This window comes from Ursus americanus, chromosome 4 (genome assembly GCF_024610735.1).
Source record: "Ursus americanus isolate L20-20 chromosome 4, mUrsAme1.1.p, whole genome shotgun sequence".
Lineage (NCBI taxonomy): Eukaryota > Metazoa > Chordata > Mammalia > Carnivora > Ursidae > Ursus > Ursus americanus.
In genome coordinates, this window is record NC_142130.1 from 20,389,865 (window position 1) to 20,408,299 (window position 18,435).

Sequence of the window (18,435 nt, forward strand, 5' to 3'; positions counted from 1 at the left end):
AACTACTTTTAACCCATTACCTGTCTTACTGCCTTTACAATAAGAAAACCAAAGCTTTTATTTTCCTGAAGTATTTGGGTTAATGTTTTGTTTTCTGTCACGTTCGGAAATATGCACAATTACAAAATCATTCAAAATATTACCTGTTAAATGATAATGTTTTTTCTATTAGGAGAAGGCTAGAACATTTCGCGGACAAGAAACCAAAACCATAAAGGATTTATTTATAATCTCTTTCCTTATTAGAAATTTATATTCTCCTGATTTTGTCCAGTTACGTGCATGAAGTATTTTGAAAGGGGGGAAACAACTCAAAGGGGCCATTCCTGCGGATTCTTGCTCAGTCGATCATCTGAGTAAATGATCTCAATTAACCGAAGAGGCGGTAGGGTGGGTACTTCCTGGAGTCGTCAAGCACTAACAAGAACTGACTGGGCGGGACCCATCACCTTCAGCAACCAGCCGAGTTGGCGGTGGAGGCGCAGGTCACGCTCGTCTTTGGCAGTGAGCACCAAAAGGCGCAGGAAACGTGCCCTGGCCGCGCCGCAGGGGAGGCTCCCGGAGGCCGCACCCCCACCCTCCGCCGGGAGCCCCTGATTGGGTCCTCCCCTTCGGCCGGCTCCAGCCTGCCCCCGCCCGGGGAAGGTAGCCGAGTTCAGCACTGGCTGCCCAGTCCTGGCCCAATTATTTAAAGCGGGCAAGTTTTGTTCTTGAGACCACCGACTTTCGCTCCGATGCCAGGAAGAGAGCCGACCTCCGACTTAGGAGTTTAAGGAGCTGGGCTTGGACTTGGTGAGTTTTGCTTTAAGCTCTCTTTGAATTTGAGCTGGCCTTGAAGGTAAAATCACTGGGACGCGGGAGATCCCTCCCCAATTGAATTTTTAAAAAGAACTGCTGTAGCGAAGCTTACTGAGTTTGATGTAAATCAGAGTTTTCTTCTGTTGTGACCTAGGCCCCAGAAGCTCAAGGCATAAGTGGCGTGACAAGTGATCTTTTAAAAGGACTAGCCTGCCCGTAGAACTCTTGAAAGGACATGATCAGAGAATTACAACTCAGGCACAACTTACCCACCGTATATGCATAACTGTTGCATGTTCTGAACGAACGGATCATTAGTATAACAAATCCTACTTCCTAATGAAAAGTGTATTGAGACCAGTTGTTTCATATGGAATTCATATGTGCGATCAATCGTACGATTTTAAAAAATGCTGTGCAGCCCACCGCACCCTAACCGAGGGCCCTCGTGGGTGGAACTGTTGTCTTCCCTTCCGGATCACTAAATGGGGGAATTTCTGGCACACTTGGAGCGATAAATCTCAGCTCCGCGGCTGGTTGGTTCTTTGTGCCGGGGACTGCAGCCGGGCTCCCGAGGTCCGCAAAGAGTGCTCCGGGACGCCTAGCCTCTGCCCCGCCCCTGCCCGGCACGGCAGCCCCACTGCGCCGCGCCTCCTCACCGGAGCAGCTCTCAGGCTACGGGGAAGGAGACTCGGACTCTCCTTTGCTTTCTTTGGACCAGGAGAGGTCTCTGAGGGGCCGAGAGGGAAAGAAAGGGGAAGAGACCCGCGAGGAGGTGAAAGCACGCCCGTTCGCATGGGTGGCTCCAGGACTTAAGGTTGGAATGCGCGCCGGGGCCAGAGCGCACGGCTGGAGCAGACTCCCGGGCCTCGGCCCTCTGCTCTGGCCTGGACCACGAGCGGCCCAGCCTCGGGAGGCCCTAACCGCCACGGGGCAGGGTTGCCCGCCGTCCGCCAGCGCGGCGGGGAAGGGGAGGGCGCGTTCCCTCTCCGGAGCGTCTTTGTTCGCTCGGGCTGGCGGGCGCGGGCGCCCGGCAGCCGACACCCCGGCCCGAGCGCCGCCCGGGTGCGGCAGGTAGGTTGAGGACCCCGGAGCTCCAGTTGGGGTTAAGTTTCCCGGGGCCCGGCGGGTTCCTCCTTCCCCGGGGAGCTCCCGCAAGGCGAGCGGAGGCGGTCGCCGCGCGGGGATACCGAGGCGGGCCGGAGCGCGGGAGCCCGCGGGCGAACGCCGCGCCCTGCGGTCCCCGGATTTCGGATGCGGTTTCCCAACCGTGCTACCATCCCTGGGCTGCAGGGGTGAATTCGCGTAGAGAGTCTGCATCGGGCTGGAAATTAGGAAGCCGCCAGACTGGGGAAACTTTCGACGAGTTACTGACTAGGGAAATGGAGACAAGGAAGTGGGCAGGCAGGGGAAACTGGAAAAGGAGACCTCTTGTTACCGGTAGGTCTTGGCCACTCTTTTTTTGACTGCCGAATTTTATTTTGTAACCTGAAGTGGCAGCCGGTTGCTTACTCAGATACAATATAGGTCAAAGTAGTAACTTTTCATCCGATTCTAACTACACAGCCTATATTTTTTCTTATGCAGTGTTGGTTTTCATAGGTTATGGGTCATGTTAAAGGGTCACCGATGTTGTAACGGCACAGTGGCTGCTGGTGGCTTGTAGCTCATATTTAGGGTAATTCTCTGATGGAAGTACATCCGTTAGAACTGGATTTGTTCCTCTGTGCCTTTATTTTGGGAACTTTGCCCGGTCCCTATGGGGGAAGGGAGAGGGACGTGAGAAACTGAAATTGACCCAGAAAGGATGCTCAAAGGTAGTTGTGTTCAGTGGTAGCACTGAAAACATCCCCTCTTGAACTTTCTGAAGGGGAGAGTGGTGATTAGCCTCTGAGGTTTCAACTTTCTCAAAAGAAACTTAATGGTAGATTTTGTATCTTGTCACAGGGGAGGGGGAACTGCTTTTTGGTCAACTCTTTTTAAATTATTATTGTAAAGCAAGATAAATTTGATACCTGAATGTTTACATTATATACTTCATATGACCCTTCTCTCTTCCGCTCCTTCTCTGCCTCCCTTCCCCTGCTCCTACAGGCACCCTCCATTTATTGAGCGCTGGGAGGCTAAAGCTGAGGCTGGCTCCCTCTAACTCACTTCAGTTACCCTGGGGCTCACCCTGACACCCTCTGATGGAGATGAGAGTGACGACACAGGAAAGTTCAAGCTAAAACTCAGAGAAGCTGTTTCTGAGGAATGAGGGGTGATTAGGAGGCATAAGTGTATTACACATAAATGCCTTGCCCAAACAAAAAAAGCCCCCCCAAAACCTCAGAAGGTAGAGAATAATTTTTAAAATAAAATGCAGGCTCTAGCAAGTAAAAACGTCACATTATATTTCATTAAAATGGAGATCAAATTCCCCTTTTATAGAAGATTGACTCAAATAAGGAGATTGTAGGAAAGTGAAATAACTTGCTAATTCTTAAATATAGAACAGCTTGAATAATAACTCTTGGGTTTTGAAATGGGTCATCTTTTAAAATGGGTCACTTTGGCTGGAATCATTGCACTTGGTGACTTTCAAATTGTAGGTAGAGTTCTGAGGACCAACTGCTCCATAATCTACGTAACAGAACATTAGGATGTTGTAGAAAGAAACTGGGAGAAATTCAGAAGTGGTCTCTTCTCAGTGTAACAATGTAGCCTATCTTTTTGGAATTTTGTGCGTGCTCAACTGAATTGCTCTAAGCTTTGCATTTTATAGCACATTATACCTTTTTTGGAATATTTCCATAGCCATTATTTTATTCCATTGTTAGAATAATCTTGTTAGGAGCTGCATATATTGTGTCTATGTTCCAGAAATTAAGGCACAGCAAATTATTATAAGAGCTCTTCCATTTGCCAGCAAACATTTAGCCAGAACAATGCAAATCCAGGATAGTTTTCTTCTAATATGCATATATATAGGAGGTATAAGAATCTTTGTACTGAAAGATAAGAAACTTGATCAGGTGAGAAGTAAACTTAGAATAAATAAAAGCGATTTTTTACATTTCTGTGCTGGAAATTCAGAGACTGGCTTTCATCTGTAACTTATTTTTTAAGATTTATTTATTTTCTATAGTGAAGGCTTTGATCCTAGAAGCCAGTTTTCTACAGAAAGGAATGTTCTACCACGTCTGCAGGGAATAAGCCCCTAAAAGTCCAAGTTCAAAATACTACTGCATAGCTTAAGATCCACCTAAGATTTCATAGTTTATCTCTTTATTCCTTTTCCTACAATTTTTTCTGCAACTCTTTATAGTGCTCTAGCAAAGCAAGTTAAAAAGCTGACTCAGCTTAGGTTTCCTTCTCCATAATTTACAGGGCCTTATAATCTTCTGGCTGTGTCATCTTGGTAGAAATTTTTTTTTAAGTGCTTGTGGGAACCATATTGTTCTTTGCTGTCAAAGATAATGGAAAGGCATGTTCAGCCAATTAGTAATGATACTTCTGTTCTCAGTCTCACCAGTATTGGGGATGTGTGAAGTGCCCCTTAGCAATCAGATCAGTATTTTAAAAACTTATATCTAATGAATATTTTTTGAGAAGAAGAATATTAGTGTATAGCTTACCATTTTGAAAGGTAACTAACCCCTAAAGAATACCAGTTACTAACTACAGCATCATGTTACAGATGCATGAACAATTTCTAGAGAAAGGAAATTAGCATAGATTGAACACCTGATTTGGACCACCCTTTGTCAAATAAATGGTCTCAAATGATCCTCAGAAGAGACTGTGGCACATGGTTTAGAGAGAAGTCAAGTTCATGTGACCAGTAAATGGAAGCAACAGAATATAAGTCTACTTTTGTTCATGTTCTAAAACTCTGGTTTTTCTACCCATGTGCCTTGATCAGGTCCAGATTCCAGATTGCACCAGAACACTTGCTTACTCCGTTAGGGGGTTCTACACTGGAAACATCTCTGAAGCTTTCCCTGCATCCTGCCTATGGCCTACTACACAGTATGTGGTAAATTCATATTTGTTGAATTAATTAAATGTAGGCATTACCTACTTTCAGGGCTGCTCAATATAATCCCTGGAATAGGTCGATGTTTAATAAATGATAGTTAACTTGTTATAATAAATGTTGATTGAGACAGAAATGTTATATATACCTCTTACATTTTATACCATTATTTTTTGTACTCTGTAAACCCTCAATCAAATGTTATTTCCAAATGTAATATTTAGAATGGGACATATGAACTGCCATTGGACAAGAAGCTTGTATATCTAGCTCACATAATAGGTTTATATCAGGTTATAGTGTCACCCTATTTTTATTTTATTTTTTTAAAGATTTTATTTATTTTTATTTAGAGAGAGAGCACATGTGCGGTGAGTGGTGGGGGTGGGGGAGGAGCAGAGGGAGAGGGAGAATCTCAAGCAGACTCCATGCTGAGTATTAAGCCCGCTGCAGGGCTCGATCTCCTGACCCTGAGATCGTGACCTGAGCCGAAATCAAGAGTCAGACACTTAACTGACAAAGCCATCCAGGCACCCCTGTGACCGTATTTTTAAATCACTATTTTTCATATTGTAATTTTATCTCAGCTGTACCTTTCAATTCATCCAATACTTATTCATCAAATATTTGCTTGAAACATCCTGAGTCCTATACTCTTTACTCTCCTCTCCTTCCTTCCTTCTCACCTCTTTTTGACCCCCTTCTGTCCTTAAATCCTCCAGTCTTCTTTGTGGAAGGAAGACGTTATGTACCCAAAGGACACAAACTCATGAGGTCACTTTTGCCTATTCTCTTATGCTACTTGGACCAAGAAAAGGAAGGAGAGAAAATTGAGATGGAAGGTTAAAGAAAAGGTGGGTTACAAAGAAAGGGTGGATTACAAAATGCAAGTGATAGTAAAATGTAAATGACTCCAGACTTCAAGGAAGCAGATTCAAGTTGCCTTCTTGGGTGTTTCTCCTGGCCCTGTCGCGCTCACTTCCCTGCCCTCCCATCCTGATGGAAGCTCCAGGAAAAGCGGCTGGCCAGTGCCAGGGAGGAAGGCAGGTGTGGAGCTCAGGGACAGAACCTGGAATCCATCAGCTGCTTCAGAGCTTCCACGGATTCTGGAATTTTGGAGGTTACTTGGTCAGCCCCATGTGTGGGTGCCTCAGTTTCTCCAGCAACACAGGGAAAGCCTTCGCCCTCATAGGTTTTGTTGTGAGAATTAAAGAGTTTCCATAGACCTAAAGCAGTCAGAACAGAGCCCAGAGCACTGTAAACACTCCCATGTTAGCAACTGTTGCTAGAGCGGGCAAAAGGAGAAGTTTGTTTCTTAACTAGGCAAGAATAAAACTGACAAGAATTGTATTTAAAAGAGCAAGCAGCCCTGTCAACACAAACAACTATGCCTCAGGAATGAATACAGAAGGCCAAGCTCAGAAAAGCACATGTTTGACCACTCTGAGACCTACTTTTATTTCTGCTTTTTTGTTTCAAATTCTGTTGCTGGGAATTTTCAGTGACTTTTAATATAACTCCTCTAAAATATAATAATACTCTATAGTCCCTCGCCACCAGTTTCCTTAGTGCTTGTCTTAGGGCCTGTCTTTACTTGTTTGTTCATTTAGTATTTCCTTGTCTTTTCTTCCCCTATAACCGGCAAACAGAAATCTACACCCATGTTTAATTTATAAAGAAACATATAATTTTGTTTATATAGGGGGGAACTTGTTACTGGATTCACACTGTAGGTTTTATAACTAATTTTTCCCTCTGCCCCACATCCATGCTAGAAGTTGGAATTTAGTCTTTGGCTACCACTGAATCAAGAGCTAACTCTATAAATGTATTGTTTGTGGATGCATCTGCCAATAGCTTGAGCTACATTTTCATAGCTCAAGTCACAGCCACAAAAACATCTAAAGACAGCTATTGGGTAGAATTTTTCCCTTTTTTACAGGCCTTGTATTGGAAACACTCAAATATGAAGTAAAGAATAAAAATATCAATTGAGGGAATATTTAATTTTTCTCACTTAAAAATGTGAGTTGTAAATGCAAATTTTCCGTTGTTTCCTTCCTTTTTGAGCAAAGAGATTAGGCAATTTTTACTAAATAGTACCCACTTGTGTTACTCATCACCAATGACTGTAACGAATTTAACTGAGAAAAATGTAGGCAATCAAACTATAGCCTTTCTTGTAAATTTAGGGCTCAACCTGATTTCCTTTAACATGGCAACTTGTCTCTTGAGGATTGGTCTTAGGTCTCTTTAACAGGGAATAGATGATTAGAACAAGCCAGGAAAACAATACTTAGAGTATAGAACAAAATGCTATCTGAAGATGGACAGAAAATGGCGTATTTCTTCCCTTTGAGTTATGCCTGGACAGGAACCAAAAACTACCTCATATGGAATTACACTATAAGTAATACAGCTTTAAATATAGAAGGTTGAAGTACTTCTGTGTGTTGCATGTCTGCTAAGTAAGATTGGGAAATATAGTTTCTCTAAGATTAGATGTTGGTGATTTATTACAACAATGGCCAGAAACAATGGTCAAGAAACATACAGTTGGAGACAAAAACAGATACATTTTGAATTCAAACCCAGGGCTTTCTCTAGTTCACATTCCTCAGCCTTCAGGTCTCAGATTCAGTGTTGCTCCTCCTGGAAGATGCGTCCCCTGCTCCAGCCACCCCCATGGCTCCCCCCATGGCTCCCCGCACAGCGCCCACTGTTTGCCCCACGGCTCACCTCCCGCACTGGCCTTGTCTGTCCTGCCCTCCGACTATCACCCTCTACCCATTCCTTACCCCATCTCAATTTTCTATGGACTAGCCCTTTAAAATAGTACTTTTTAGGGGCGCCTGGGTGGCGCAGTCATTAAGCGTCTGCCTTCGGCTCAGGGGCTCAGGGCGTGATCCCAGAGTCCTGGGATCGAGCCCCACATCAGGCTTCTCCGCTGGGAGCCTCTTCTTCCTCTCCCACTCCCCCTGCTTGTGTTCCCTCTCTCCCTGGCTGTCTCTCTCTCTCTCTCAAATAAATAAATAAAATCTTTTAAAAAAATAGTACTTTTTAGAAGAAATAACCATCTGAAGTTTTACGGAATTTGTACAGTATTCTCCTTCATTTGTCAAAAGATATTACCTAGTCCTTGAATTCAAACCAGTGCAAAGAAATTGAGATGCCACATAAATATACGCATGCATGCACACGCACGTAAAACAAAATACATGCACGCGTACATGGGCACATACGTAAAATAAGATGCTTCCTTTTTCTTTGCCTCCTCCCCCTCCTCCGTCCCGGAGTTTACTTCCTCGGGGCCTCTCTGCTCCTCTCTGGTCCTGGAGGCTCACTGGCCTCACAGCAGCCCCCTTCCTAATGCTCAGAGTGCTCCCTGCTCCCTGCATCTGCAGTCCCGCTGCCTCCTCCAGTCTCACCTGACCCCCTGACTGCTTCACCTGCTGTCTCTCAGGCACCTCCCGCTCAACACCAGCCCAACCCCAGACATGCTCCCTCCTCCTCCTAACTCAGGAAACCAGTCTCCCCTCCGCTGTCGCTAATGCTAGAAACTAGAACTCCCCGCTCCTCCTTTCCTCCCATCCCAGGCCACTCATCAGGTAGCACTGGGTTTGTTTTTCTCAAAAGGGTTTTCATTACCCCTGACCTCCTTCCTCACTTCCCCCACCCTAGAGTAGGCCCTCCTTGCCTCATTCTGCATCAGCGGGAGGCCCCCATGGAGCCGGGGGCCCTATCTCCAGGCATCCCACATCCATCCTGCGTGCCACCACCAGATTAGTCCCTTTCACGTAGCGCTTAGTACATATTGACAAGGCACTTATCATTAAAAACAAAAAACCGAAACTTCTGTGACTTCTTGCTGCCCTTGGCACACACCGACTCCCCTGCCTCATTTTCAAGGTCCCCCATAAGCAGGCGCCGACCTCCCGGCTTTCAAATACATGCTTGTATCTCAAGTATTTGCCGTGTTGTTATTTTTTCCTTTCCTACCTGAAACAGATTGCTTCTCTTCATGTAACCACCTAAAACTGTTCATCCTCAGGCCCTCCTATCCTGCTGTCACTGATCTCTATTACCAGGGACTCACCTTTTTTGCCTAGAGTTGGTATCGTCTAAATTAGTGCTGTGACACTGTCTGTACTTTATTGTGATCTGCTGATTATTGTCCATGGGAACACGGGCATCATGAGTCTTGTCTCAACTAGATGGCAGATGCTTTCAGAGAGGAGACTATAAAATACTATGACATGACTCCATCGCGCCCAATTGGCATAATGATTCCATAGCAAATACTCACATACTTGTAGGATTTGTTGAAACTTTGAACAGTGAGGTTGTTTGACTTGAACTTAAAGTGCAGGCCTCGCTATCTTGATTAAAACTTCAAAATTTTTATCAGGTTCTGTATAATATTTTAGGATTACTAAAGTAGACCCAAGAAAGAAATGGGTTACCAGTAAGAGCAAAGTAGAAAAAAAATCAGAGGTCATTCACGGTAACTTGTAGTACCTAGTTTTTTCCGGAAGAGTTTAAAAGAGTTCTCTTATGAAGAAATATTCTTGAGTAACTGTGGGGCCCGGCTCCCAAACTGAAAAGCATTTGGGGCAGGCTCAGCCTCCTTCTTTTCTGATGTTCCTATTCTACATCTAGTTTTTATTCTGCTGGCTACTTCTCTCTATTAGGAAAGAGAATACTGAGAGTATCTGCTCCCTCTTTTCAATCCAAATAGAAGCAAACCCAAGTTATAGTCCAACTGTTTGCATACAGGTCTTGCTCAACAAAGGATGGGGTTACATCCCAATAAACCCACTGTAAATTGAAAATATTGGAAGTCAAAAAAGCGTTTATACACCTAACGTACCAAACATCATAGCTTAGCCTAGCCTACCTTAAATGTGCTCGGAGCATTTATATTAGCCTACAGTGGGGCGAAGCACCTAACACCAAGTGTATTAGATACTAAAATGTTGACTAGCTTATGTAATCGAATACTGTGCTGAAAGTGAGAAAGAAAACGCTTGTAAGTGTAGCGGTTGTTTACCCTCATGATTGCCTTGCTGACTGGGAACTACAGCTGGCCGCTGCCCAGCATCGCCAGAGAGTATCGTACAGCATATCACTAGCCTGGGAAAAGATCAAAATTCCAAATTTGAAGTATGGTTTCTACTGAGTGCATATTGCTCTCACACCATCATAAAATAAAGAAATCATACATCGGGGACTGTCTCTATTTGCCTCTGAGCATGTCTTTGTCCTGTTCTCTCTTGTGGTCTTTCCTGTTTCCTACTTCCAGCAGACTCTGAAATCATCTGTAATTTTTACATCCCCGCAGTAACAATACATTGACATTCACCCCCAATCTGCAGATGAAGTCACCAAATCAGAGTGCAGGGAGGGTTGCCCGAGGTTACACAACGAACCTGGCCCCAAACGGGGTAGCCCTGGAGCTCGCAGCCTGTGGCCTGGTCCCTGAACTGCCCATTGTGCACACAAAGGAAGCTGCAGGCACAGCGTTCTGGTGGGGATGGGTACCGAGCTCTCGGGCATTATCTGGCTCCTTTGTTTCCTGGCAGGCCCAGCACTTTCTTTCTCCAGGTCGTGCAGGCCTGTGGGTTTCTCTGCAGCCCCCTCCCCTGCACGTTGAAGACAGAAGCTAGATGTGCTTTAGATGAGCGTTAGACTCTGTGTGACCCGGAAGAGCAGGTGTCAGTTGCAAGTACGTGGCACCCATCAGCAAAGCCGGGGCTGGTGGGCAACACGGTTTGGTTGTAATTAACGAGTTTAGACCATGGAGGTGCATTTTGCTTCTGGTTGGGCAATGCCGCCTAGTGACTGTGTTCAATTTGGAGGAGTTCCGGTGTTCTTTTGTTATAAAAGAAAAGCTGGGTACTGCGAAAGAGTAGTTCACCTTTCCTAATCTTCCCCTCATCATATCAGTCCTATCAGTGGGGTTTGGTTATGATTGGTATACATGATAGCTAAACAATTCAAGCTGCTGAGATTGGAGAAATCTTGTTTTAGAATTTCACATGCTGTTCTGAACCTATATAAGTAGTGTGGGTTGTTGGCTTTGTGACAGGTTCTTTGTCATTTTTCAGAAACTGTTTGACTCTTTGAGGTCAGTGGGGAACAGGTGAAGAAATATAGGGAAATAAGGTAAATACATATGTGGTAGGGGTGGAAGCAGGGGGATAAATCCTTGTTCTGGGCTGGCTGCTAAAATGCACGTTAGCAGCAGAACACACCAATCAGAGGAGTAATAGGCCCCATTCATGGAGAGATACTGGGGCCTCTGTGAGTCAAGTCTTTATGTGGGTGTTGGAGGAGTGAGGCCTGTGGGCTGATTGTCTAGCAAGAAGCTCAGACTTGTAAACAACTGGGAATAGGTGCAAAACAAGCTAACGTTGCAACATTATGAGCACAGCTGCTCAGAAACGAGAAGCTAGTTTTGCCTGTAGTTCCACAGGTTACTCTCCTCTTTGTCTCTTTCCCAGGGTCTGTTGGAATAGATACTGCAGATTAGTTTTAATTGATAATTTTCTTACAATTCTTAAATAGTTACGGGATCTTAAAATCTGCCCTTAAGAATTCTCTGCTGCTTTGCCTTAAGCCTCCAAGTCTAGAGGCAGAAGGGGATATCCGCTCTCACAGGGGGACCCTTATCTAAGCGAGCACTGTTAAGTCTGAGAGGAAGTGCCCCCTCCACCCACTGAAAGTGATTCTGCAAAGTTTAGGCAGATGCCACCATCAGAAACTGATATTTTCCGCTGTCTTTTCCATTCTACTCTAGAGGATTCGGTCCACCATGACCAGCCAAACCAAGAGGGGAAATTTCTGATACTGATCTATCCCTTACAGTAGTATTTCTTGCTTTTTTGATGGTAAAGCACATAAAAAAATACATTCTACACCCCAAACTGAAAGCACATATCCATAAAACTGAAAGTTTCACAAAATGATACTTAAATGACTTTCAGGGCACTATGCCATTCTCTATTTTGTTCTTTTTCTTTTTTAAATACTGGTTGTGACTTCCTGAGAGGCACTAGCAAGTTTTAAAATCTGTACCCTAGGGGATAAGACGATTATCTCTGGACAAAGTCTCCGTGAGGGTTGGCTCCGATCTCCTGCACTCCTTGCACTTTTGCACGCCTGGTCTTTGCTGTTATCAGCCCAACAAGGAGTAACTTCGGCAGACAGGTAATACGGCTGTATTTAAAGGGCCAGAAGTTGGGAAGAGGTCCCCCAGCCAAGGTTAGGCCCGTAGAGCAGGGTGCTCTCAGTGTATGCAGTTGGTTTCATAGCAGGGCCCAAGGACAGGGGACTTAAGGTTGAGATCTTTGGGCACAAAAGCAGGGCCTTTTCCCTGGGGCTTGTGATGTGGGCTCAGCTACCTAGCCAGCCTGGAATGAGTGGAGCTTGCATGGTCTTTTCCCTGTCAATCTGTTGAAAGCTCAGGAGACTGATATGTTAACCCTGAGGGGAGAGACTACTCCAGGCAAAAGTATGTATCTTACTTTGGATAAGCACTGGGGACAGAGTCCTTGAGGACGGGAGGTGCTGTCTCCTAATCATGGAAGAAAGGAGAGGACATGTGACTGACTGGGCCTCCCGACCCTAGTTCTTCCCAAGTGAGCAGCTGTTTGAAAGGTGGCTCCACACCTCCATGGTTCTTTGCACCAACATTCAGAGAATGCCTACCTGGTGTCAGGCACTGACCTAGATGCTGAGGGTAGGGTGTCTACGACATCGTGCCTGACCTCACGGAGTTCCCAGTATAATTGCGGGAGGCAGTTAAATTAAAAAGTAAGTCCAGGAAGATGGGTGCAAGAATGTGCTGTGGTAATACAGATAAGAATAATCTTTGCTGGTAGTGCTGGAGGGTGGCCTCAATTCTGACTTCCCAGAAAAGGATGCCAGTGGAATTTACTGAAGATTAGTATACTTCTTATTCGCATGGGGAGCAGGGCTCACCAGGCCACAGGACTGCTGGTACAAAGGCTGCCGTGTATGAAATAGCAAGCAGGGCCGAGTTTCCAGCCAACAGTTTGGTACTGACAACTAGTAGGGGGCATCTGAAGGGGGTGAAGGAGCTCAGTTAGTCTCATGGTTAGATCTGAGCTTTAGAAAAATCACTCTGTAGGGTAGAGGATGTGTTGGTCAGGGATCATTTTGGCTGCTGCACTGGTATGGGTGAGAAGTGACATTAACAGGAAGAGAGATTTAGAAGAAGCAATTCACAGGATTAAGTAACTGGATATGGAATGGAGGAAAAGGAGGACTTTCAGATTTGTGGCACAGATGCGTGAAGTGCAGTCAGACACAAAGAAAGAAATGGCAACAGCAGGTTTTAGGGGAGAAGACAGAACGGGCTAGAAATGGCATTTGAGTGTCCCTGTGTACAAGGTAATTATCTATGTGCCTCCCTCTATCTGTATACCTATGTACATTCCCATTTACTTTGCATAAAGCCTTCGAGTTAATTGGGGTTATCCTGGCATTTCAGATTTCTGGGTTAGATGGATGCTACTGAGCAGGGGAAGAGCCCTCACAGGTGTTCACATTGCCGGGCTATAACCCTGGGGCTTCCTGGTTTGAATGTGCTAAACTTGTGGGACCTGTTGAGTTTCCAAATGAAAAAGAACAGGAAAAAGATGACTATATAGATGTGGGGCTCACAAAGTCATTTTGGTTGGAGAGAGTTTGAGCGATGCTTTTGAAAATGTATCTTGACTCCTTGATTTACAAACCTTGATTTTTTTAAAACAAAATCTTACTGTTATTCCTGTCTCTTTTGGGGCAAGCTTTAATGAATTTTAACTGTTATGAACTTTTCATCATTCATCTATTTTGCCTTGAAGTATACACAGGCATAACCTTGGAGATACTGTAGGTTTGGTTCTAGACCAACCGTAATAAGGCAAATATCATGGTAACGCGAGTCAAATGAATTTTTTGATCTCCCGGTGCATATAAAAATTATGTTCAGACTATATGGTAATCTATGAAGTAGTGCAATGGCATTATGTCTAAAAAAATATACATATTAAAAATACTTTATTACTAAAAAATGCTAACCATCATCCAGGCTTTTACCGAGTCACAGTCACCTGATCACAGATCACCATTACAAATAAAATAATGAAAACATTTGAAATATTATGAGAATTACTGAAATGGGACACAGAGACATGAGGAGAGCAAATGCTGTTGGAAAAATGGCAACCCCTTGCTTGATGCAGGGTTGCCACAAACCTTCAGCTTGTAAAAAAGGCAGTATTTGCCAAGTGCCGTAAAACAAGGCGCCCCCGCTCCTTTCATCCTGGCTGTGTTGCAGATCAGCATATTGCTGGACACACCCATGTGAGATTGTGAACTTTAAGTGTATAGGCTGATAGCCATTTGGGAGGCTTTTTATTTTTTAAGGTTGAGACAAGGAAAAGGCCTCTGTATTCTGAAGGGGAAGACAGTAGAGAGTGAGTGGTTCTTTCCCTTTCCCTATCCTTTCCCCCACACCCACCAAAAAATAAATACCTGTGTGTCTCTGCGAAATACTAGCAGCCTTATCACCTTCTGTCCACATTGGGCAAGTTACATTTCGTTTTTAAGGAACGAAAAATAGTTTCTTTTTGGTCACTCTCCCCTGTTCACTTGTCTTTTCTCTTCCTGACTCTAGCAGGTGGCACTTGACTCTCACAGAAAGAAGCATATGGACTAGATGGACCTGAGGCCAGTCACCTAACTCAACGAAGGATGCCGGTGTGGAAACACTGTGACCTGCCCGTGTTCTCCTCCTACTGGGCGTTCCACTCTTTCGCAATCTCAGAAAAAATGGTATGAAAAGAAAATATTTTGTGAACCAAGAAGCTCCTACTTTTTTAATGACGAACATGTATTAAGATGGACATCTGTTCTCCACAATACCAAGTTCTATGGTCTCGAAGGAGCAAGCGCCCATTTAAAACCAATCCTAAGTAAAAACAGAGCTGCATGGATGTCAGAATGTTTGTGAGTGGCAGGAGAGTTAAAAAATGGCAGTTTGTTCATTTATTTGCCACTTGTTTTATACTAAGCCTCATGGTTTTTTGGGGACCCATCGATAATCACATTGTGAGCCATATGAAGTCCTACTCTTACAGATACCTCATCAATAGCTATGACTTTGTGAATGATAGCCTGTCTCTTAAGCATAGTGTGGATGGGGCTACCCACTACCAGTACTTGATTAACCACGAGGAGAAGTGTCAAGCACAAGACATCCTCCTGTTACTGTTTGTAAAAACCGCTCCCGAAAACTACGATCGACGTTCCGCAATTAGAAAAACGTGGGGCAATGAGAAGTATGTCCAGTCTCAACTTAATGCCAACATCAAAACTCTGTTTGCTTTAGGAACACCTTCTAACCCACTGACAAGAGAAGAACTGCAAAGAAAACTGGTCTGGGAAGATCAAGTGTACAGTGATCTAATCCAGCAAGACTTTGCTGATTCTTTCTATAACCTTACTCTTAAATTACTTCTGCAGTTCAGTTGGGCAAACAGCTTTTGTCCTCATGCCAAATTCCTTATGACTGCTGATGATGACATATTTATTCATATGCCAAATCTTATTGAATACCTTCAAAGTTTAGAAAAAATTGGTGTTCAGGATTTTTGGATTGGTCGGGTTCATCGTGGTGCTCCTCCTGTTAGAGACAAACGTAGCAAATACTACGTCCCCTATGACATGTACCAGTGGCCGGCTTACCCCGACTATACTGCTGGAGCTGCCTACGTGATCTCCAGTGATGTAGCCGCCAAAGTCCACGAGGCGTCACAGACACTTAACTCCAGTCTTTACATAGATGATGTGTTCATGGGCCTCTGTGCCAATAAAATGGGGGTCGTACCACAGAACCATGTGTTTTTCTCCGGGGAAGGTAAAACTCCTTATCATCCCTGCATCTACAATAAAATGATGACATCTCATGGACATGTACAAGACCTTCAGGACCTCTGGAGGGATGCCACAGACCCTAAAGTCAAAACGATTTCAAAAGGGTTTTTTGGTAAAATATACTGCAGGATAATTAAGATAGTTCTCCTCTGCAAATTGACCTATATGGACACATACCCTTGTAGGGCCGCCTTTGTCTAACAGTACTTGAATGTTGTATGTTTTCACTGTCACTGAGCCAAACCGGGATGAAAAACTTTAGATGTTTGTCGATACCTTAAGTGAAATGAATATGAAAAAACAAAGAAATATTTTGAAAACCCAGTCTATCAGAATGTTTCTTTGATTCTAGAAGCTATTCAGTGTAACTTATCTACTTCATTGCCTAAATTCATTTCAAGGTATTTATACTTAGAAAAGGTTTATGAAGACAAAACTAAAGGGAAATTCAAGTTCTCACTCGATGCCATGTGAATATTTGAGGCATAGAGAAGTTAATTAAGGTGCCTTGGTGTTAGAGCAACTGCTTTTGGAAAATACCAAGTGAATGTATAGCACAACATTTCAAAGAAATGAATATATTGTCGGACCAGGTTTACAAATTAGTTTTTATTAGAGAGCACTTGACTGGGAGAGATGTGGGCAGGGGAGGATTAGCATAGGAGAAAGTACTCGAACCTGGTAGAAGAAGGTTCCTATTCTTCAGAGGAGACTTAGAAAAATGTACACGATTTCTTTATAAACAGCCAAATCACTTTTTGTCACATCCACGTAGATAATTTACCTAGATAGTATTAGAGTCATTTAAAATATATTTATGTCTTTTTTTCAAAGTGTAATGTGAAATTTGAGCTGTCATTCACTCTGCCCTAACTGGTACTCATGTGAATTTTTTAATTATTAGAAATGACACAAAACATGGGCAGTTTGTTACTCACAGGATCTTTCTCTAGGGAGAAATCATTATTAATTCAAATCAGCCAATTTTAATGAATTTTTCAGCTGGTTTTTAAATATTCAATATCAGTCTGTTTTTAAGGTAGTTATTTGAATATAGTTTGCTCAGAGGAATATAATAATGGAGAGGACTTCGAAAAGAAAGAACATTAAAAGCCTCTTTTCTCCTTTTCTATAATTCATAAAATAAAATTCTTAGTGTGTAAATTATTGTAACAACGACTAAAATTAGCCTACCCCTCCCCAACAAGGTCTCGTAAACCACAGTACTTTATCAGATTTTAAAACTGAGAGCATTCAACATCAAATCAAAGCTATCCTATCTTTAAAAAAATCAGTTCTTTCATCAAAATGACTATTGGAGGTGTCATCAACTTTGAAATACTTCACACTTGAAAGTAGAATGAAGTGGTAGAAATGTCACCAGAATGAGGTTTAAAATATTTGTGAAGCTTCCTATTCAAAGAGCTACGGCTGAGCTCTAAAAGTGTAAGTTGCATTTATCTTACAGAGCAGGATAGAAATGTGGTCGTGATGCAACAACCTCCCCTCACTACAGAAAGAACTAGGTGATGTCTATTGTCCCAAGGATTATATGACATCCAAAATGGTGACTTCAGCAACAGCAGCTGAACTGACTATATGAAACCTGTCTCTCCACAGAGGTGCCTGTTAGGGAAAACCAAGAAGTCTCATCTCATTAGATGAGGCCTGAAACATGCAGAAGAAAAGAGAACTAAAAGAATTCTTGGTAAACACAACTGGAGGATGATATATATTGTAATTTTTTGCAGATAGCTTTTTAATGTTTATAGGAATTTTTTGTTAATTTTTTTTCTATTTTGAAAATTGAGGCTTGTTTACATTGATTGCTCAGATAATTTAGAATTTTTAACTAATGTCCAAAACTACAGTGTCAACCATTCTGGGTTTGTAGTTACTTTCAGAGTAGGTTCAGCGTTTTTAGATCATGACACTTTAAATTTTCTGACCAATTTTAAAACCTGTAGATAACAAAATCACATTTTGACAAAGCTGGTTTATAATTAATTTTTATTAGTTGATTCTTTAATAACCATTTGCCTTTTGGCCATACATACCCTGTGTATCTGTACTTGTACCTGTTTAAATTTTCCATTGGTTGAAAACATAAGTGTCTCTCTGGCCATTGAAATGATCTTGTTTACAGCAGTAATTTTGTGAAACAATTATTTATTTGCAAAAGAGCTCTCCTCAACTTTGTTCATGTTTTTATTTTTGCTTAGAATAGAATGGAACAGCTTTAAATTTAAAGGAAATATGAAGGCACTTCCCTTTTTAATAAGAAGGAAATTGCTAGATGCTTCCTTCATTAGATTTAAAGTACTGAGAAGAATATTTGTAAATAAAAGGATTCCAGCCTTTTAAAAAAGAAGGAAAAACTTTTTGGTGCTCTAATGCAGGGCTGTCTCAAAAATCGTCAACAAAGGGAAAATAAACTATCAGCCTGGATGGTCACTTGAGTAGACGATGGTTGTACACAGTGTTATTGCTAAAAACTTTTACCTCTTGGTTGGTTTGCATCTTTTTTCCATATTATTAATTTTATACCAGTATGTTAAATATTTATATTATTTGAATTTTGCTCTTGTACGGCAAAATAATTAGTGAGTTTTTAAAAATAAATCTGTGATTTCCAATAAACAACTTGAAAATTGTCAGCAGATGTGTATTTTCAC

The 18,435-nt window shown here is 42.8% G+C and overlaps 2 protein-coding genes across 20 annotated transcripts in view; one reads left to right on the top strand and one right to left on the bottom strand.

Annotated features, from left to right (window-relative positions):
* MCF2L2 (MCF.2 cell line derived transforming sequence-like 2) overlaps positions 1-18,435 on the bottom strand; it is a 248,979-nt gene that overhangs the window by 76,999 nt on the left and 153,545 nt on the right. The window lies entirely within an intron of this gene.
* On the top strand, positions 581-18,420 carry B3GNT5 (UDP-GlcNAc:betaGal beta-1,3-N-acetylglucosaminyltransferase 5). Of its 12 annotated transcripts, none has more exons than XM_045776668.2 (4): positions 581-792; positions 4,703-4,816; positions 11,899-12,025; positions 14,502-18,420. In XM_045776668.2, exon 4 carries the CDS (start codon positions 14,816-14,818, stop codon positions 15,959-15,961), a length of 1,146 nt encoding a protein of 381 aa, XP_045632624.2. In that variant the 5' UTR covers positions 581-792; positions 4,703-4,816; positions 11,899-12,025; positions 14,502-14,815; the 3' UTR covers positions 15,962-18,420. The 12 variants fall into 12 exon arrangements, with proteins under 12 accessions (XP_045632624.2, XP_045632623.2, XP_045632625.2 ...); XM_045776667.2 differs by having other exon boundaries at positions 4,703-4,809; XM_045776669.2 differs by having other exon boundaries at positions 4,703-4,809; positions 14,505-18,420.

Coding starts and splice junctions, on each gene's coding strand:
- B3GNT5 (XM_045776668.2), top strand. CDS start 14,816: ATGGATGTCAGAATGTTTGTGAGTGGCAGGAGAGTTAAAAAATGGCAG.